Source organism: Manis javanica, chromosome 1 (genome assembly GCF_040802235.1).
Source record: "Manis javanica isolate MJ-LG chromosome 1, MJ_LKY, whole genome shotgun sequence".
Taxonomy (NCBI): Eukaryota; Metazoa; Chordata; class Mammalia; order Pholidota; family Manidae; genus Manis; species Manis javanica.
Genome location: NC_133156.1, coordinates 126,281,149 through 126,302,717, shown reverse-complemented (window position 1 = coordinate 126,302,717; position 21,569 = coordinate 126,281,149). Strand labels below are relative to the sequence as shown.

The window sequence follows — 21,569 nt, the reverse complement described above, 5'->3', positions numbered from 1 at the left end:
TAATAGGAGTCCTTAAAGAAGAAAATCAAAACAATAGAACAAAATAATACAATGTTCAATTCAAGAAAACTGACCTGAGATAAAAGACAACTTTGAAGTATGTACTGAAAAGGCACTGAAAAATTAACCAAAAAAAGAGCGGAAATATATTCTAGTAAAACTATTGCTAGTTTTTAAGGTAAAAAAAAATCCTTTAGGCACTGACGAAAGGACCAAGTCACCTATAAAACTTATATTGTTATCACACTTTTGACTTCAATACTTTATAGAAGAAAACAATGAGAACATATTTAAGATATTAAGGAAAGAAAATGTAACTGCAGACTTCACATCTATTTTAAGTGGCCTGTATATTCAAAGACAAACTGTTAGGAACACATAGGAACTCAAGGATTATTGATTGCTTCACTGAGCCCTTCCTGAGGAATCTATTAAGTAAAATTTGGATGACTAAAAAACAAACAAACAAAAGGGACAGTCATTGGCATAGGGCCTAGTGAATACCTTCAAATTTATTTTCACCTGTAGATAATCATAAGTGGGTCAACATTATAGGAGATAGCTAAATACTCCAACAGATTAGTACAACCACCAGAAAATGAGGGGAGAATGAGTAGCACCTAAAAAGCAGGACAAGTTTGCTACATGCCTCCTAGATATTCACTTGCAGTAAAAGGCTATCACTTCAAATTAGATGCTGGGTGAGAGAGAGGAGCAAAGTGGTAAAGAGTAGTTATTTTCAATAACAATAGGAGACACACACACATACACACTACACACACAGAAAGAGAAACAGGGAGGAGAAAAGTTTAATTATACTATAAATGTGTTCATATAAAGGTAACCATTAGAAAAACAGAAACCTTCTTAAATACAAAAAGAGATGTGCAAAGAAAAAAAGGCAAAACCTCATAATGATCACATAACAGAAAACAGCTTGACAGAGGGGAGACCAAATAAACCTGTGTGTGTGTATGCATTTGTTTATACTGAAATGGAAAAAATTAAATCATTTCTAAAAGATGGTTACATTTGGAGGTACAAGGTGGCAAGAACAGGGTAGAAGGAACAAAGATAGGAGTTTGATTTTTAAAAACATTCTGGTCTTTGCAAATACGATTTTGGAATCACAGTTAAATATCATGCATAATTATAAAACTATATTTAATTTTTAAAAGGAACCCTTAAAATCAAAAGTCAAACGAAAATGAAACCAATGGGTCTGTGCATCCAGTCTGTGGCATAAGCCCAAGCAATTTTATAACACAGTAATCTGAATATATATGCCTGATAGGATTATACCTTGAGATAATTACAAAAAGGAATATCCCCAAACAAGCAACTACTTTCCATAAACATACTGCTGTGGTACCATTAATATTGTTATTCTGGGACTACTGTTTATATGTTATGGAATAAATCAAATGAGTACTTTTTTTTGTTTTTTCCTATATGGGTCTGTACCTCAAAGTAATTAAATAGTTGATGAGGGGAAGATTCTTTTTAAAAGTATTCTAACTAATAAATGCAGAAAGAAAGAATACCACTTTGGCAGTCCCTACAGAATTCCTGGGTTTCATCATGATCCAATGACTAATAATGTCACACAGACAAAAAGAGACCACACCACTACCTATGAAAAAGTTGCACCAAAAAAATGAACTTAAATCTGATCACTACTATCCGATAGAACTATGATGATGGAAATATTCTGTGTCTGAGCTGTTACAATGTGTTCTTAGGACAAGTAGGAACTGAGTTTTTCAATTTCATAATTTCAATTAATTTCAATTTAAAGAGCAATTTGAGGCCAGAGGTACTATACTGGACAGTACACTTTTGATCTAACTACGAATTTATAAGAAACACAAGGGACAGACGCATGTGTTAAGTGACACCATAAGGTTGTAATCAGCAAAACCCTGACTGGATCTTAGGACTTTACAGCACATATGATCCAGTTTCTTTCAAAATTTTCAAGGAAAACAAAGAGAAGAAATGTAATGAGAACCCACAGATTAAGGAGACTTAAAAAACATCAACTAATTACCATGTATGGATCTTGCTTGGACCCCAATTCAAGCAGACTGAAATAAATGTAACAGACAATCAGGAAAATGGGAACATGGACTATTATCTGGTATCACAGAAATGGTAACTGCTGAAGCTGTGCGATGAGTACGGAGAGTTCAGCACACTTTTCTTTCTAATCTTGTACATATTTGGAATTTTTATAATAAAAATATAATACTAAAAGTTCTCTATCAGGGCAGTTAGCTTTAAGCAAAATCTCCTTCCTTTCCTTCCTAAGAAGCACTATATTCTCCAGTGAAAAAAAAAAAAAGTATCTCACATGCTCCCAAAATTTGTTAAGAATAACTGTGAAGCCATATGTTTCTCAGAGGTTCCTTTTTCTCTCCCGAGTTCTAACTTAGAAAATACTTCCTTCAATGTGAGTCAAAAACCTCTTAACCACAGAAAAGATTCTTCTTTTCGCTATTCAGTCATCCCCTGATAAATCACTGATTGAGAGTATCCGTTAATTTGGTAACACATTGCTGTCCTCCACCCTAGTCCAGACAGTCACTGTAGGAAGACAGCACAGCTATTAATTAGTCCAAATAAACTCTCTGTCTACTCAGTACAAACACCTACCACCACTACTCAAATTTCTTCTCAAGACCAACAGTAGTTCTTCAGGCACCATGCCTCCATATTTTGCACAATGAGGTGGAGTGTCCACAGTTTGGTATGAGCCCCTTGCTGGTTATATGACCATAATGGTGAGGATTCTTTGCTCCTTTTTTGACATCTCTGTGTATCACATTTATCCATTCTCCATTCTTATGATTTGGTTGATTAAGTTCCATGGACCACATCCCTAGTACACCACTGGGTACAAATATCTACTTCTATAAGATACCAGTTCAAAATGCAAAACCCCATTCTGAAAGTATAGATCCTATACCAACATACTGATGTTCTTTTTCTGAGTCATGATGCTGAACTTTTAAACTTGAGTTTCAGGTTTTAATTCTTGCATTTTCTTCCATTTTGCCCAGAATCCACTCTTAACCAGCAGCAACACAGAGAAAATCTCTCAACAGTTTTTCTCTAAACATGGTTTCAAGTCTGCATTTAGTTCCCATGTTATTTCAGGCTAGAGGACCACCCCTAGGTTTCCATTCCTCCTAACACTGGTTGAGGAATCATGTAGTCTTCCAACCTCCTCACAACCTGGTAACTTCTCTGGTTGGACAATTAAACATCTAGAGTTGAGATGCTGGTGCTGAGGTTATCCCACCTCAGTCTCATCACAGCAAGCTGTATCTCCAGTTGTAGCCAGAGAGTGTCACAAGGATTTTGCCAACAACCTGCCCACAATTATTACTAATAAACAGTAGGTTCTACATCAGTGAACTAAGAAACAAAGAACCTCCCCTCCCTGAGGATTTAGAGAAGTGCTCAGCCTTTTTTCCCTTAAAACTAAGTATGAGTCTATCTGTCCACAGGCATCAGTTATTCAAATTATCCAGGGTATAATCTCATTTAACTGCTATTTCTCAACCAAATTCTTATTCTTCATCACCAAAAATTCTAAACATATTTATTTTGAATGTCTTAAACTGCATTATTACATTCCACCTGCCATCTTATTTGAGGAACACAGACAAAAAGAAAACACTTATTCTAGGATAAGAAATGAAATATAGTTACAAGACAAAATTAGTTGTTAAAAAAATAGGACCACTGAAGAAGGGGAACAAGTTCTTTAAACAGATGGCAGCTATCTGCAGAAGAGTGAGAGTCCTGCAAAGAGAGGGACTTTCATTAGATCAACCCCTTGGCAGGATTTTTACTCAGGATCCATCTTCTCTGGCCAGTATTAGTCAAAGAAACTAACTGAAAGTTTTTGGCCCCAACCTCAAAACAGAATGTAAAATGTAAAACACAGAGAAGATAACCTAGTCCTCAAACTGCTTCTAATTTGGCTCAAGAGCCAGAGACATTTGTTACACAGAAGAAGAATACAAAATGCAATGGAACAGATCATTCAGCATCCAATTTTTTTTTTTTTTTTACCTAAAGGCAAAAAAGGGCTCAATGTAAAAAAAAAAAAGTTATGTTCAGTGGAACAGAACTGCCCTAGTGGCTGCTAAATGGGGTGAGAGAGAAATCAAGTTAACAGGATACTCCCTCCACAGCCACCACCCACCAATCCATTAGTTATTTTGTATCTTTTTACAAATTAAGGTTCCACTAGGTTTAAAAAAACAAAAAGAAAAAAACTTCAAAGTTAACCAAAAATACAAATTTAAAAACTGCTGACCTGGAAGATCTCTAGGTCCCTTCCAGTTCTTAACACTGCTGAATTTCATGATCTCTTAAACAATCAACTTCGCCTTATCACCAAATCAGCAGCATTGGAACAGACTGCTGAACATTCTGCTCACTGTTCTGATGAAATCTATCTTAAGATGACAGTATGTTGGTTTTGGAGAAACACTAGCAAATAGAAAAACTGGATGAGAGGACTTTAAGAGGCCCTAAGAAAGAATCAATGGAAGTAAGATATTCACGTCTGAAAGTACTGGCAGTTAAAATAAAAAGGTCAGTTGACAAAAAAACTGAGGACTTGGTGGATGTAGCTGCCATCACTGTAGATGACAGTCTGCAATCTGTCTAGCAATACTGCATTGACAGCAGTTTATCTTAACACAAAAATAATTAGCTTTGGATATCACATGGTAAATGGATAACATAACAATATCTTTAATGATAGGATTAAATTCCACTGTTCAATATAATTAAATGCCAACACTGATTTTAAAAAAAAACTTCATTAGATGAAATGAATACCTATGAGGGCCTGAACTTATTGCTATACATGCAACCATCAAAATACGTAAAGCAGAAGCCTCTAAGTATTCTTCCAAAAGGTTGAACACAGCAAATTATATTTCCTGACCCCAGCTTGTGTACTGAATTTTCCTTTACTGTAATTCCCATGGAGCATAACCAGTATCAATCATAACAAATGAATCAAATGAAGAGTCAAAGAACATGCTGGGTTTTGGGCATTTCTAATCTATGGTATAATTCCATCCACAGAGAAAACAAAAATATATTAGTGGGTCATTTATATACAGCTGAAATGTTCCTCTGTTAAGTTCACCCAAGGAAAAAATATTATTTGGCTCAAATAGGTAATTTATACTGAATCTGCCCATCAATGCCTTCAATTTATGCAACATAAGTCAGAGTCAACCATCTGGAAAGTTTGTACACACTCCCTTCAGAAGGCTGCCTATACAGCTACTCGAGTATCTCTTTTAACAAGCAGAACAATGTGCTACAAACAGGCAGGTACATTTGAAGAATGCAGACACAGAATTTAGCATTTCTAAGGAAGCACTCCCCACCCCACAATTGTGCACATAGGCGCGTGTGTGCACGTACACACACACACACACAAAACAAACAAACAAGACAACATGAAAACTGACACAAAAACGAAACCGAAATGACAAAAAACAGTTTATGGTTGGTATACCACATAGCTACAGGTAATATGTTCTGTAGAAAATTCTCAGAAATAGGAAAACATCAGCGCCAGATGCCTTTTAAAGGAAGAGATACATGGGTATAATGGTGTTCTCAGAAGCTTCATCACCTGACAGACATCAGAACGGATGCCGGTTTTCCAGAATCCTTGGCTACTTAGCTCCACTGTTACTTCTCGCCTCATTGTATTCTTCTGTCGTATTTTTTGGAGCGCTTCCTAGAAAAGAACTCATTATTATGAGTAACCTGACAATTGTAAAGCACTATTAAGCCAAACACCAAGCATTAGAAAATAAGCTGTATTTATTCAGTATCACCCTTACATTCAGGTACTCAAACATCTCCATACCAAAATTACAATATTTTATTTGAAATGAAGTCCAGGAAGCTTGAAGGCTTGAGTATAACCCAGCCTTTCCTGGCAACTAAAAAAAAAAAATCTAAACCAAATCTACCATTCTGGTGAGTTCAAACAAAAAAAAATGACCTTTCCCTGATAAAGAAATAAAATGTGGTGTTTGGGATCTGAAATCAGCATTTGAAAGTTCTATTTAAATCAAGTCTTATGTTAAGCATTTACGCCTGAGAAAAACAATCAGTAAATTAATCTGCAACCATATAATTCTAAAACATGCCTTCTAATTTGCAAACCCCTTACAAAAACTCTTAGAGCAAGGGTACATCTTATTTAAGAAAGACAGTGATCTAAGTCTTCTGCAAAGCACATTAGGAACTGACTCTTCCCTTTTATTGCCCTTCAAATAATTAACTATAAAAACAATTTTGTATTTGTATGCTTATTCAATGAAAATTCCACAGGAATTCACAGTAACAACAGGAACCACCACTACACCACCTCCATCACTGATTAAGGCCAAACACCACTGGACGAAAGTTAAATGGAGTATTTCAGAAGTCCTCACAGCCACCCTTTCCCTTGGTACACCAACAGAGGGACATTGCAGTTAGCCACTCCAGGCCTTGGTTCCCTTCTTTAGAATGAAGCTGTCTGGCTTAAGACATAGCAAGTGAAAGGACAGAATTTGAAGACTTTTCCATTTCAAAGCCTTGCTCTCTTACACTACTGCAGCAGAATAAAACTTCATTGAGACAGAATCTATGTTGATACTGAATCCATTGATTCCTAAAAATAAGAATTACGATTAAAATACAAATGATCGTGGAATACAGGGATAATACTACCCATTCGTAAAGAAATACGGAATTTTGATATTAAAACTTAATGAATTAAGTTCACCCTACTATACTCCCAGACACATGGAAGACAATCTTTTATAACCTTAAAACCAAGAAATTTGATAAGGCCCAGTGTTGTATTATGTGCAGTCTAATTAAAGATAAAACGCTGACCTAGCCAGTTTTTAAACTTAAAAATTTCTATAAAGGATATATTTATTCCTACTGGTGGCAATCCATTCTGAAACTGGCCTTTTTAAACGGAACAGTGATCACTTAAGACACTAAAAGAAGAGAAAAACAATCAATCCATGAAACCAATATGAGGAGTAAAGAATGATTTTTTAAAAACTATTTTATCTGTCTTACTCTAGCAGTATAGTGTAATGCAACAATCTTGACATAAACTTGAAAAGTGTCATTGTTAATTACAGAACAGGCTTAGGTACCAACCTCTCTCTGGGCCAGCTTCTGTTTGTCAGTTTGTTTGACTTTGGGGCTATTTGCTAGGAGGTGGCGAAGTTTCACATAACTCTTCCACAGTTTCTGGTACCTAAGGAAAATGACAGACAAACATCTTAGACAAAGAGGAGGTGAATCTGAAGTGCAATAAAACCAGTTGTTTTAATAGGCCTGTTCAATCATAAATTGCATTCTTTTGAATATCCTTAATGACAGCAAACCTTCATTCTAAGGAAGGATATGATTTGGGGGTGGAAGGGCAGGACGACCAAGAATCATCTGAAACCTAATGATTAACTTCACAATTGTAAATTTAAGTTGAAAATGAGGTGTTACTATATGGATGAATCTCTCTGGAGAGATTTCTAAAGACACACAAAAACCAATAGAAACATGTACTGTTTCTCATTGTTACCTCTTTGAAAATGACACATTTTACTTAAATATGTGCTTTCTGATGCTGTTGAAAGATCCTTTACTTAATAAGGATACTGTTGATCTCTGAACTGCCTACAATGAAAGTAAGAGTTGGAGAGGATTAGAAAAGAGAACCCTGTTTGTGCCAAGACCCAAGCTATGTAGCTGTACTCATTTTCCACTGGACAGACAAAAAGACAAATGGTATACACCAACTTGTATTCACCATGACAAAAATAAGCGTATTTGTTGTAGCCAAATACATGATAACCTGTATCAATCTAAAAGGTTCCATAAAAGCACCCTGGGAATGGAGACAATATGCAGTCCTTTAGCAATTCACAGTCCTGCCTTCTCAGAGTCCACGAGAGCCTATCACATTCTACTAACATTTTTCTGAAAAGAAGGGACTTTCAAAGGATTTCCTGTCATATTGGAACTGCTCCTTTCTTGGCCTAAGGTGGGTCACTCCTTTTGGATCACAATTTTTTAGAGAAGGGAGGAAAGAAAGAAGTACTTACACAGTGCCTGGTTCACTGCTTCATACTTTTATCCAAAGGGGGGAAAAAAAGAACAAAACCCTTTAGCCTTTTCTAATATATCAGCCAGAAATGTATTTATGAACTGAAAACTGCCCATGCCCTTCTCTCCCATTATAAATCCTCAAAAAAAAAAAAAAAAAGTCAGGAAACTGTTTAATGAGGTAAGAAATCCAAACACTCCTGAAGAATATAATGGTACTATTTCCATTCCCACACATCCTCATCTTGTCCCAGAAAAACACTAACATGCCAGTTGGCAAAACTAAAATGTGGAAGGTAACATCAATCCTAAGAGTCAGAAGTTACACCTTCTCCTTCTGACACAACCCTTGCCTCTGCATGGGATCTTGAGCTCGTATTAAGAAGCCCCCAAAAATAGAACTCTGCATGAATTAGGCAGCACTAGGAAGCAACATGGTGCTACTTTCCTCTACAGGGCACTGAAAAAATAAAAAAATAATAATAAGTATTATAAAGACAAAGGAATGGCTCCTCAAAGGTTAGAAACATACAGGACTCATGTTGACCAAGATTGCCAAGGATAATCTATTAAGAGTAATTTCCTGCAGTTAAATATGTAGAAAAATAATCTTTCAGGGGATACCAAAACTTTTTTCATTTGATAACCTAAATTTGGAAACATGGCTCATTTCAGGTCCTAATTTTTAAAAAAGAAATATCCACTGAAGGGTTTTCCTCTGCTAATTCAGCTGTTAGTAGAAGGTGAAATTGGCTAAGACAAACACCGAGAAATATCTTACTGTGGGTCTCCTGCATAACTCAACTGTGCAGGGCGTATCCCAAAGTGGACAATAATCGGAAAAGTAATCACATCAGGGTTGAACTGTTCACGATCCAGTTGATCGATGCGGACAGAGCTGGGTTTCTAGAGAGAAAAATCAAAGCCATTTATTCCCATGAGAAGTCTTTAAGTATTGACTTTAACTATGGGGAAGAAATTAATCGGATTTTTTTCTAGGAAAGCCTCATCCCTAAAGGAAGAATGCCATTTAAAACCCTTTAATCATAACAGCTATACACTATATAAAAACTATAATGTCATATCTGTAAATGAGTCTATGCCATTTGGCATAATGAACAATGATTTTGTTCTTTTTTGCAGTCCACATAGAAACCTTTAAAAATTAAACTTTTAAAAAGGACACCTAGTCACATGTAACTTCTTCTTAACCTCTACAAAGACACCGAGAAAGTATTCCACATCACAGGGAAGAGACGTGCTGGCTTATCCTGCTTTAATATCACATTCCAAATGAATGGCTTACTTCTCAGGATGCTCAGATAGATGTCTCTGTACAGTTTTTTTCTCATTAGTTCTCTGTATACTTTGTGTATTCCTACTTTTCCTTTTTTTTAAGTATAAGTGACACATAACATGTTAGTTCCAGGTGTACAACATGATTTGATATCTGTATATATTTTGAAGCGATTACAGTAAGTCTAGTCTGTCACCATAAAGGTAAACAAACTTTTTTTCTTATGATGAGAATTTCCAAGATCTACCTTTTAGCAACTTTCAAATATGCAATACAATATTACTGACTACAGTCTCCATGCTGTATATTACATCCTCATGACATATTTGTTTTGTAACTGGTTTGTACCTCTTGAGCCCCCTTCACCCATTTTGCTCATTCCCCCACCCGCTTCCCTCTAGCAATCACCAATCCCTTCTCAGTATCTATGAATTTTATCTTGTTTTGTTTTTTAGATTCCACATATAAGTAAAATTCCACATATGAGTAAATGCAAGAATGGAATCTTGCCATTTGCAACAATATTGGAGGGACCTTAAGGGTATTTTGCTAAATGAAGTAAGTCAGAGTTTTAAAGACAACTACCATGTTTTGGTTTTTTTTCAATCTAATAAAGGAAGAAGTGAACAGCTGGTCCTTCTTAAGTTAACTAAAATATGAGGAACCATTTGTAAAATACCTTTCATTCTGAAAGCTTAATTTGTAAAATGATGGTGAAATTACTGAAAGTATATTTTAGCAATCTACTTGCTTATACTCAACCCTCAGGGCAGTCCCTAGTAAGAAATAAATTCTTCCTAGGAGATTATGGGGGTCTTTAGCTTAGCTGCTTTGAAGCCAAAGGTTACAGAACTGATCCACACAGAGGCCAATAAGCTTCATTCTGCCACATAGCAATGCCCAACAACTATGCCCAATTCCTAGAGTCGGTTTGGTGGCTTGTTTTGTCTAGGATGGAGGGGTTTCAGTGCTAATGCTGGAATGGCCCCTGGTAAACAGGACTAGCTAGTTAGCCCATCCACAGCTGTAGCCCCAGTCAGCCATCTGACATATCCAAGTAGACGACAGTGAACAGATTTGTGTAAATTCATCCACATTAATTAAAAACAATTTATACCTAAGTTTTTGAATATTATATGTCATTTAGCAATCAAATTTTCACCAGTATCTTGAAAAGTTGACCTTCCCTCTCAAAATTAACTGGACAAGATTTTGGTCACAGGTAACGTAATAGGAAATTATTTAAGTACCCATCTGACAGTAGCAACATGTTATCTAGGTCCAAGAATTGTTTTCAATAGTTTGTGCATCAAAGCAGCAAGAGACATTTTTAAATGAGAAATTCTACAACTGAAAAATGCTAATGAATTATTCATGTTTTGGTGATTTTAAACCCAGTTGTGGTATCAACAGAAGAAACAGTGATTTAAAATATCTATAGTATCTCTAAATTTATAGTGGGAGGAATGAAAAAGTTCTAGATTTTGACCACATTCTACAATATCCGTCATACCAGATTCTTTGTAGAAGAATAAAAAACATTTTCACTAAGAACAAAGTATTCCCTGGTAGAGGAAAGGCCTAGGGAGGGAGATTAATTCTTTTAAGCTCTGCAGCAATAAAGCACTTAATGTGACCATAATGGCTGGAAAATTTAATGAATTCCCCAATATCCTTACCACTGGGCAATCTTTCAAAGCAAGTACTAGAGTGGATGAAATGTAGTGCCATGTCTACTCTGCCCTATTCTCAAAAGATATAATGAAGGTTGTTTTTGTGACACTGAATTTTCAGGATATTTCTTCCTTTAAACATATTTTTATTAATTTCAACATGTTCCTAAGACTGACACCCAAATTCTTAATTGATCTCCAATTACTTTCCAACATTAAACCTTTCACTCTGATTAACCTGGTATCATTATCTCCGAAACTGGCCATATACCATCCCAAATACATACATTTAATCACACCAGTGATTTATGCAATTTCTCAATTACATAAGGAATTCACTGCAGTATTTAGGATGCATTCCTGGCAGCCTGGCCCAGTGGCCTCACCACAACCAAAGGCTTTTCTGAATGGCTTTTTTACTGACTGGTCCACTGATTCAACAATTCAGCACAGAATCCTTTCATGTGGCTATGCCATGAGTTTGTGCCTGGGCAAACATCACATATAATCTATATACTTCACTAGCACCTGGCTCACTAGTTTATAATAGTCCCCTCAACAAATGAACTGAACATGACCGTGGTAATGGAGTAAATGTCTTATGCCACTGGCTAAAACACACGCAATGGGTCAATCAGAAGCACCTGAGGATTTCATTTTTAATATACCGATCCTTGGGCCCTACTACCTGAAGTATACCAGGTAGGGTCAATCAGGGCATTCTTGTATGTTCAAAAGATCTCCAACTAATTCTAGGATTTCAGGAGATTTCAGCCATGTCATGGAAGGAAGCCCCAGGGTGAAAGTGCTCCCTAAGTGCCACTGCAGATTAGGGGGACTCTCACGGGGACCCATCAGGACGAAACGGTATGTCACCACCCACCAGCCCCACCCGCACCCATCCTCTAATCCAGCTGTAAAACTGACAGAAGAAACACAGATTTCTACAACTATTTAAAAAAGAAAAATTAAGTTCAGTCATACTCTCATTGTGCTATGACTTGTATGTTTCTTTTCAAGTTAAACCATTATTTATGTGGCTTTACAATATTAACAGTAAAAGTATAATTTTTTAGTTTAAAGCAAATTTTACGTGTAAACATTTTTAATATACTTTCATTTTCTTGATTTAAAATAATCAGTATTAGCTGGAATGTTTGATGTGCAAATAGCAACATTTTGTTTGTGCAGATGTTTGGGTCACGCTACTAAAAGTTGATCCAGTTTTTACTTTTATGAACTTTTATTTTTATGTTTATGAATCAAGGCTATTACACAATTTGGCAGCCTCTTTAAAACAACAACTTTGTTTAAATGGATTACTCTGCTTCTTTACATGGAAGTATTTTAATTCTCCATGTCTGGAAAACTTTATCCTGATAAGATACCAGTATATAGCTGTTTTCTAAAACAGCAAAATATTTCAGGGAAAAAAAGTCACTTAAATTAACATAATACATATTTCTTTATAAGAGAAAACTAGTTATTTTTTAATTCTCTGCTCTTAATTTTTATATTTTTACTTCAAAAATTAACATTAGAAGCTAATTTTAAAACAAAAAATTTAAGAAAGAAAAATGGGGAACATTTGTAGTAATTACCACAAAGCATTGTCAATAAGAAGATCAATATAAAACAACAAATGTCACAAAAGGTAATTAGACAAAAGGTATTAGTAGATCATCATCAAAAGAAAATGTGAAAAGCCAATAAACATTTAAAATATCAATTTTTGCTAGAAATCAAAATATATACAAAATGAAAGGAATAGTTTTTCCCAACAGAGCTTTTTATTAAACTATTATAATCAATACATAAAAACGGGCTCTCACCTACTTCTAGTCAGAATGCAAAAATTTTATATCCCTTCTAGAAGGCAATTTACAACATGTATTAAAAAGTCTTAAAAATGTGCATTTCCTCAGCCTACTACAGGACTTCTTCCTAAGGAATTAAATGGACATATATTCAAAGATACATACATACATATGTGTATATACATGTTTATAGACACATATACAATACAAAATTCAATATGGCATTATTTGTTACGGCAAAAACCTGGAAGCAATGCAGGTACTCAACCTCTGGGCAGTTAAATAAATTGGGGTCCTTTTTTATTATATTCCCAAAGAAATTTAAGACTACAGAAAAAATGTTTTTTTCCTGGTAGTTGTTTCTGAAGGGGGATGAGAAGGAAAAAATCTGAATATTAATACCTAACATATAATGCCAATTTTGTTTCAAAACAATATGAAATGTATTCCAAAGAGAATGGAAAAGTATATAGTATCATCTATACAGAATGGAATGATGGATAATTTTTATTATGTTCTTTGGGCTATTCTTCTATTTTCCTTATTTTCTATAGTAGAAATATATTACTTTTATACTCAGAAAAAAAAAATCAGACCTTAAGATATCTAAGAACTTCATAATTCTCCATAATGGGCATAATAAACTTAATAATCAGATGAACTTACCACTAAATATGCTTACATTGTTATATTTTTCTTACTAAATATTTAAAGGAAAAATTATTCGAAGGACAAGAAGCAATCAGTAGTTAAACTTTTAAAATATTTTGATACTGTTTCCATGAAATATTCAGAGAAGGTGACTCAGTTTCTGAATGTGTAAGCACCAGAACATACCGTTCCAGGATTGGTGACGATCATGCCTTTGCATTCTTCGGCATATTTCTGCCACTCAAGTTCTTCCCACTGAAGCATATTGGCAATCTCCTCTTCAGGAACCAGGGCTTTGCTGCACCGTAATAAGTAGAGGAGAATCTGGTGCATGGACAGCACTTCCTTTCCTCCATCTTGGGTGGGTGGGTGGGGTGCGGGGGAGATAACGATATGCAATTAACATCCAGTCATCAGCTGAATAAGGTAAAACAAGGTGGGGGGGGGCATTTACAAAAATGGAATTTAGAGTTTACACTGTTTAAACAGGTGCCAAACAACATGAAAGCCATTTGTTTAACTGATGAACAGTACTCATAAACCATCTCATTTCCTAAAATGGCAAAAACAACATTACAAATGATAAAAGACTCCATTTGTGAGGTCTGAATACAAAAAAAGTGCCTACCTACATAAATTTAAAATCTACCATAAAGAACCACAGTTTATAATATATAGAATCATGTTATGTCTTAAATATTTTATCATTCTTTCTAGGGTAACAGATGAAAACTCTTTAGAAGTGATGTAACTGTCCTAAGGAAATTCTAAGCTTTTATGAGATATTTATAGATGTTTTCAAATAAGCTATTATTGTGTTATGGTCTAATTTCTTGGTGCTAATGTGCTGCACCTGCCATGAAGAATAGAGCTCAAGAGCCTGTACTAATATCATTAAGATCATTATGGAGTTAGTACATAGAAAAAATACCAAGTATTCTGAGGCTTGCAGAAGCATATATTACCAAGTGCAGAGGATAAAAACAAGAAAGGACATAATTAAAGTACCTTAAAAAAAGTACTTACAAGTACCAAGTAATCTGGTACTTGATGAACCAAAGACATTCATTGAATGTGGGCATTAATTTCAGGTTCACAGGCTTCTGCCTCCTCTTTGAGCTTAGCTTCTTGAGCAATATGTGCAAACACCTTGTACCCTTTCCCTTTGCCTGGTTCCATCTAAAGGAAGGTCAAGAACCCTGAAGGTTTAAAGGACAATCCTTGCTTTCCCCAGGCCATGAGATAAGCCAGAACAGCAGTATAGGGCCAAACACGTCATGGAGGAATTAGGGAACCAAGATAGTGGGATGGGTGGGCAAAATGAGAGCATCTTATTTGTGCTAGAGAAGCTAATAGCACCCAAGGAATTTGGGAAACTGTAACAGACAAGGGCAAAAGATTTTAATATGAACTGCTATGGGCTAAGAACTTGGACAGGCTTACTATGCATCAGAGAAAGAAGAGGGTAAAGATCAAAATTTCTTTTTGATCTGTATTTTTTTCAATCTCAGATAGTAGTCTGGAACTAGATGGCACTGCTGCTATAGAACTAATATATATATAGGCATGCATTCATACACCAATCCAAACACTTGCTCATTCATTCAATAAATATTTACTGAGCACCTACTATGCAGCAGGCACTCTTCCACGCCCTGGAAACACAGTGGTAATCTAAATAGTGAAGCCCCTTATAGTCCAGTGGAGGGAAAGAAACAATAAAAAACAACTACATGATAGGTCAGGTCAAGATGAATGCTATGAAGAAGAATCTAACTAGCCAAGGAACCGCAGCTGTATTAAAAACGGGGGTCAGGAAAGGTGTCTTTGAAGAGATGCCATGTGAGCAAAGACTTCAGGGAAGCAGACCTACCAGGCAGCTACCTGGAGAAGAGTGTCTCAGGTGAAGAAACAGCAAAAGCCCTAAGGTGGGCGGGACTGACGTGTTCCCCGAACTGCAGTGAAGCTGGTGTAGATGGAGTCAAGTGAGAAAGAGAATGTGAGGGAGGCAGCAGGGAAGTCGGATCTTGCAAGGCTTTACAGAGCACAGCAAGATTTTATTTGGGATTTTATTCTCAGATCGGAGCATGTTTTTGCCATCATGTGCCAGGCACTGTGAGTGGTTTCATGTCACATTCATGGGAAAAAAACCCAACAATACAAAACCACAAGCTCTAGGCTGTTAAGAAGCACACAGGCTAGTGATTAATTACAACAGTTCCTAGAGGTATCTTTACAGAGAACATTCTGCAGAGTTCACTAGTCAAAGACCCTGAGACTATTTAAAAAAATTGTCCAAGAAGTGACAAAACACAAAATACAATCAACCCACATGAAGACATGTTCTATCTACTGATTCACATTATTGTTCACAGCAGTGAAACTTTTTTATGCCTCATTACAAAACATCTGCCTTAAACCCAAGAGTCACCTTAACAAACTCCCATGGTTCAGGGCATATTTCCCAGGGTCTGCCTCAAAAGACACTTCTGTCTGCCTGCGTGTGAATATGGTCCTCAGTCAATGACATTCCCCTCTTCACTACAGAGCCCAGCAAACCCGTCACGCTCAGCTGTCATAACACCTCTCAGTAACCTCTCAGTCTGAGCCCATGGTAATCTCTGCTTCCAGGGAGCCTGAGGTGAACAGGCAGACAGAAGAACGCTAAAGCCAACGTATGTTACACTCCTGTGTATACATATACAAGAGCAGCAATAAAGGAAACCTAGAGGGCCTTGAGAAGAACTGCCACACTGACTACATTCACTAGGAGCCAAGGGAAGAGAAAAAGAGCACTTGGCTCGTAATCTCTGCATTTGGTAAGATTATTAAAGAGTATGTGGGCCTATGAGGATACATCAGGAGTCTAGGCTACCCTGAGGAGTAGAGTGTTGTTTAGAAAAAAAGATTCAGGATTTATTTGGGGAATACATGCAACTCCAAGTATACAAAATAGCACCAGAATCTCCCCACAAGCAGTACAAATGGCTGATTTCATGGTACTTCAAATAAAAGTAAAATGGACAAAGAGCATTAAATTTGAAGTGAAAAGACTGAAAAAACAAAGAGCTACTGGGAGAAAGGAATACTTAAGCCTACAAACCAGGGGCATTGCCAATTTAGAATACCTGCAAGATAAAGAAAGGTGGCCAGCAAATGCTTGTGACAGCGTTTCTACCTAGTCTGGGTGCAAAGCTGCGGATGAGGGGGGAGAGTTTTCTAACAGCATAGAAACTAAAAGCATTTTTTTTTTAAACACACAAACATTAAGTGTTAAAAAGGTCATGCTGACAGAGAAACTGTAAATCCATGTTGAAATCTGCTTAGTATTTTGAATGGCATCTAATATCTAAAAAGATAGATATTTACCACTGTGGAAAAGCAGAAACTCAGTACCTGAGGTGAAAGATTTATCAGAGGGGGACTGAGGCACTGCTCCAGCTCGGTACTTGGGCGTGATCCTCATGGAAATAGAAGGGACATAAGACTAAAGAGGTCTGCCAGAGCCTGTGGGACAAGGGCTGGATTCCTCACACCCAGCCGAGCAAAGAAGATATTTGTAGAATGACTTTCTGAAGCAGATAAATAACATGGCCACTTATTCAGAGGCTGCCACGGATTTACTAATGTTAATGAATTGGCTCTTTCGGTTTGTCTCCTTTTGCTACGTGTTTATGTTGGGGATTTATGGAACTATGTCACTGAGGGCTAGGAAGTAATTTTTATCTCATTGGCTGCGACAAATAGGACATGATATTAAATGAGAAATCAGAGTGGGTAAGCTAAGGTTAGCAGGAATTCTGCCAGTACTGGGACTGGAACCGTGACAACGGCTCATTATTAGGAAAGAACTGGAGTTTGTGTTTCAGGGAATGAATCTGGACAGTCATTAATGAACTGACAGACTTTATAAACTGTTTCTTACAGACCCAATTCTCTCAGTTTATATTGCTTATTTATATGGTTATGGGGGGGGAGAGCAATTTGTTAGGGAACTTGCATTAAGAATATGGCTGGTTAAGTGAGTATTTCTCAATAGTGTAACATTCAATTTTAAGAAATGTAAAAATACCTTCTTATTTCCCTACCCTGAGAATAACTGTATATCTGCATTACTATGATTCCTATATTCCTACAAAGATGCCCTGATATAATCTTAGTTTTTGAAAATCTGAATTAACCATAGCTATTTTCTAAACTAAGAAAAAAAAAAACCTTTCCAATTATAAAGGTATATTAAGATGCTATATCAGTTAATGTTGTTTTCAAACTACACTTGCCTCTCTGGGAATTTTGAGATACTCTTCTACCCTTTAGCTCTCTGTCAGCCAAACCCAAGAGCTACTTCTCCAGAATGGGACCATTTCCAAAAACCAATCTGCTAGGTAATCCATTTGTAAAATTGCTTTACTACAGCAATGATATAAGCAATGAACAGTCTTTCCTGTAAGCTCAGCCTCCCTATCTTGAATTATGCCCTGTCCCAGCCCCAGATACAGTCAGAATAAAACCTTAAACTGGCTTAGGAGAATTTCTATCAACTGTTTGTCTACCAAAGGTAGAGGCAGAGATAGGAAAGAATAAAAAATTTGAGAAAATTCTTAAAATCTCCATCAGCCTATTGTTCTGTAATTTGACTTCTGGTAAGCTGACCTGAACTGAATAATCCTTGCTTTAAACTGTAAGCTTAATTTTAAGTAATCGGTATAAAGTAAATGAGACAGCTGCCCTCAAAATGGGTAAACTAGGAAACCAGAGAAAATTATGATGACTGATAAACTTTCAATGAGATATTATAAAAATAGATATAAATGAAAAGCAAATAAGGAGAGAATGATGAAATACCTGAAATATATGAAAACTTATTTTCGTAGGAGTTCAAGTAAGATAAAAATACTAAAAATAAGATTACTTTTTGCCTATTGAAGGGACAAAACTATAGAAGACTAGTCTTTCCAGTGTTGGCATATCTATAGAAAATGGTTAGTGTTGAAAATGTTGGTTAGAACTACAAATTATGTCCTTTTGAGAGAGAATTTGGCCAACATCTCTCCAAATTTAAAATGTACATACAATCTTAACAAATAATTTCATTTCTAGAATTCTACCTTATAGAAACACACAAATGCAAAAGGTTAGATGCACAAGACTATTAAGTATTTATACGTAATGGGGAAAAGTAGAGACCACCAAAATAGTCATCACTAAAGGACTTAACAAAAAATTAATGCCATTCAGACTACAGAATGTTAGAGATGTTAAAAAATGAGGCAATGTATTTATAGACAGGATGTCTGAAATAGTTGCATAAAAAAGGTAAGTTGTGGAATATATTTAGTTATTCCACCTAAAAAAACCTAATTCTCCCTACAGAGGTTAAAACAAATACAAATCAAACCACTTATGGCAACTACTCATTTTCACATGCCCAGAGGAGGAGTATTCACTTTTTTACGTTATACAATTTTATATTCTTTGTATACACACACACACACACACACACACATACACACACATACAAACACATCTGGTCGTCTCAAGTAAAAGCAAAGTTAGCACTTAACTCTGTGAAGAAAGAATGGTTTTTTCAATAAATGGTGCTGGGTTAGTTAGAGATCCATACTGAAGATAATGAATCTTGACCCATATGTCATACCACTTGTAAAAACAGTTAGAGATCCATACTGAAGATAATGAATCTTGACCCATATGTCATACCACTTGTAAAAACAAATTTGAGACAGAAAATACATCTAAATTTGTAAACATTATAGCTGAGTATCTTGATGACCGTGGGGGTAGGCCAAGATTTCATAAACAAGATACAAAAAGCTCTAAGTTAGGAAAAAAATATGTAAACTAGACATTAAAATTAAGGATTTCTATTCATCAAAAATCACCATTAAAATAGTGAAAAAGCAATCCACAGAGAAGGTTTGGCAATAAAGGATCTGAGAAAAGACTCATATAACAAAAGAAAAGTGAGTGAGAAACTTGAATAGGTATGTCAAAAGATTATAATCAAATAGTCAATTAATATATGAAATGGTGCTCCAATTTCATTAGTCATTACAGAATTGAAAATAAAAACCATAATATGATACCTCTGAACACTCACCAGAATAGCTAACTTTAAAAGGAAAGTAAAATAGCAGGTATTGGTGAGAATGTAGAATAACTTGAACGCTCATATATATGCTGGTGGGAAGGCAAAATGGTACAACCACTTTGGAAAACTGAAAGTAGCTACAAAGCTTAACGCATCAAAAATTTATATTCCTAGGTTTATATCCACAATGAAAAAGCATAAATATACACTCACCAAAAGGCATGTGCATGTGTTTGCTCAGCACATGTATGGTATTTGAAAGAGCACAAAACTAAAAATACCCAAATATCCATTAATCCCAGAAAGGTTAAATATACCTTAATTTAACCATACCATATAATACTACCTATTAATGAGTTAGTGAACTACAGTTTTTGTAACAACAGTGTCTCAAGAATACATAATACTAAACACACAAAAAATATATAATTTTATTTTTTATCATTCAAAAGCAGGTCAAACTAAGACATGGTGCTTTTAAGTAAGAATAGACACTTACAGAATGAGGGGCTGAGCAGGGCCTGGAAAGGGGCTCTTGGATGCACACAACCTTGATCTGGATGTTGAGTACACGCTCATATTCACTTTGTGAAAATTCCCTGAACCATATATTTAAGATATGTGCACTTTTCAATATTGCTGTTATACTTCAATCAAAGGCTTACTTTATAAAAATAAAAGGCAATACCAAAGAATGTTTGAAAAGCACATTCATTCTCTTTAGTAACAAAATACAGAACTTTTTAACTAAGGAACTATTATGACTAATTAAATAGTTAGTGAACAGGTACCTACTAAGTCCCAGGTAGTAATGTTAAGAATGATACAAGAAGATAGACACTGTTTACTCCTTAGTCCCATGGGAAACAGTTGAGAAATTTAAAAAGGAAGAAGAAAAGTGCAAAGAAGGGAAGGAGAGAGGGTCCAAAATGTGAAGATTAATAATTCATTTTTCATGGCAGCATGAACTAATGCAATTCTTTTGCAAGAAATTTGGCACTACATACCATGATCTTTAAAAATATTTGCTCAATGACTTATTAAAAATTATGATGCAAATCACATATTACTATGATGACAACTATGTAAAAAAATGCTTCTGCAAAGAAAAAATGAAAATATGTATGAAAATGTCTTCTTCATTTTGATTCACCATGTTCTAAAAGATCTTTAAGGAAGCATATTATAAAAAACAAATCAACCACAATTTGCCACTCAATTCCAAAATGCATTTTCTACATTAAGTAGTTTTCTGTATCCTTCAGAACATATAGTTTCCACAACTATGTAATATGCGTATTTACAAAGAGAAATCTAATTAGAAAATAAGTCCAATCCTGTTAAAAAATAACTCAACAGACCATTTTCTTTATGACAACCTAAATGCTATCCTGACATAGTATCTAAGAAACACTTTGTGAGAACTGAAATACCTGACATAAGATTTTCCTCTAAGATGACTTTAAAACTGACTACTTTCTATTAGATATTTGTCTGGTCATAAAATACCTAGAGGCAGACAGATACAGAAAGGAAAGGCTTTTCTACAAGCTCACTCTAACACCACTTTCTAATAAGTTTACTGCTGAAGCTCCATTATAAAATCAAAAACGCATTCACTTGAAAAAGAAAGGACTTCTCAACAACATGGATGGAGCTAGAGGGTATTATGTTCAGTGAAATAAGCCAGGCAGAGAAATACAAGTACCAAATGATTTCCCTCATTTGTGGACTATAACGATGAAGCAAAACTGAAGGAACAAAACAGCAGCAGACTCACAGATTTCAAGAAGGGACTAGTGGTTACCAAAGGGAAGGGGCTGGGGAGGGTGGTGGAGAGGGAGGGAGAAGAGGATTAA

General features: G+C 35.7%; 1 protein-coding gene across 5 annotated transcripts in view; it reads right to left on the bottom strand.

The window, feature by feature from the left end:
• DROSHA (drosha ribonuclease III) overlaps positions 1–21,569 on the bottom strand; it is a 119,041-nt gene that overhangs the window by 49,484 nt on the left and 47,988 nt on the right. For 4 of the 5 annotated variants that reach the window (XM_073237518.1, XM_073237513.1, XM_073237532.1 and 1 more), the window contains 4 exons: positions 13,788–13,957; positions 8,945–9,069; positions 7,216–7,315; positions 5,675–5,782 (listed from right to left, as the gene is read on the bottom strand). In XM_073237518.1, coding sequence (XP_073093619.1) covers positions 5,675–5,782; positions 7,216–7,315; positions 8,945–9,069; positions 13,788–13,957 — 503 coding nt within the window. The remainder of the gene's footprint in view (positions 1–5,674; positions 5,783–7,215; positions 7,316–8,944; positions 9,070–13,787; positions 13,958–21,569) is intronic. The other variant, XM_073237520.1, reaches the window with a different exon arrangement.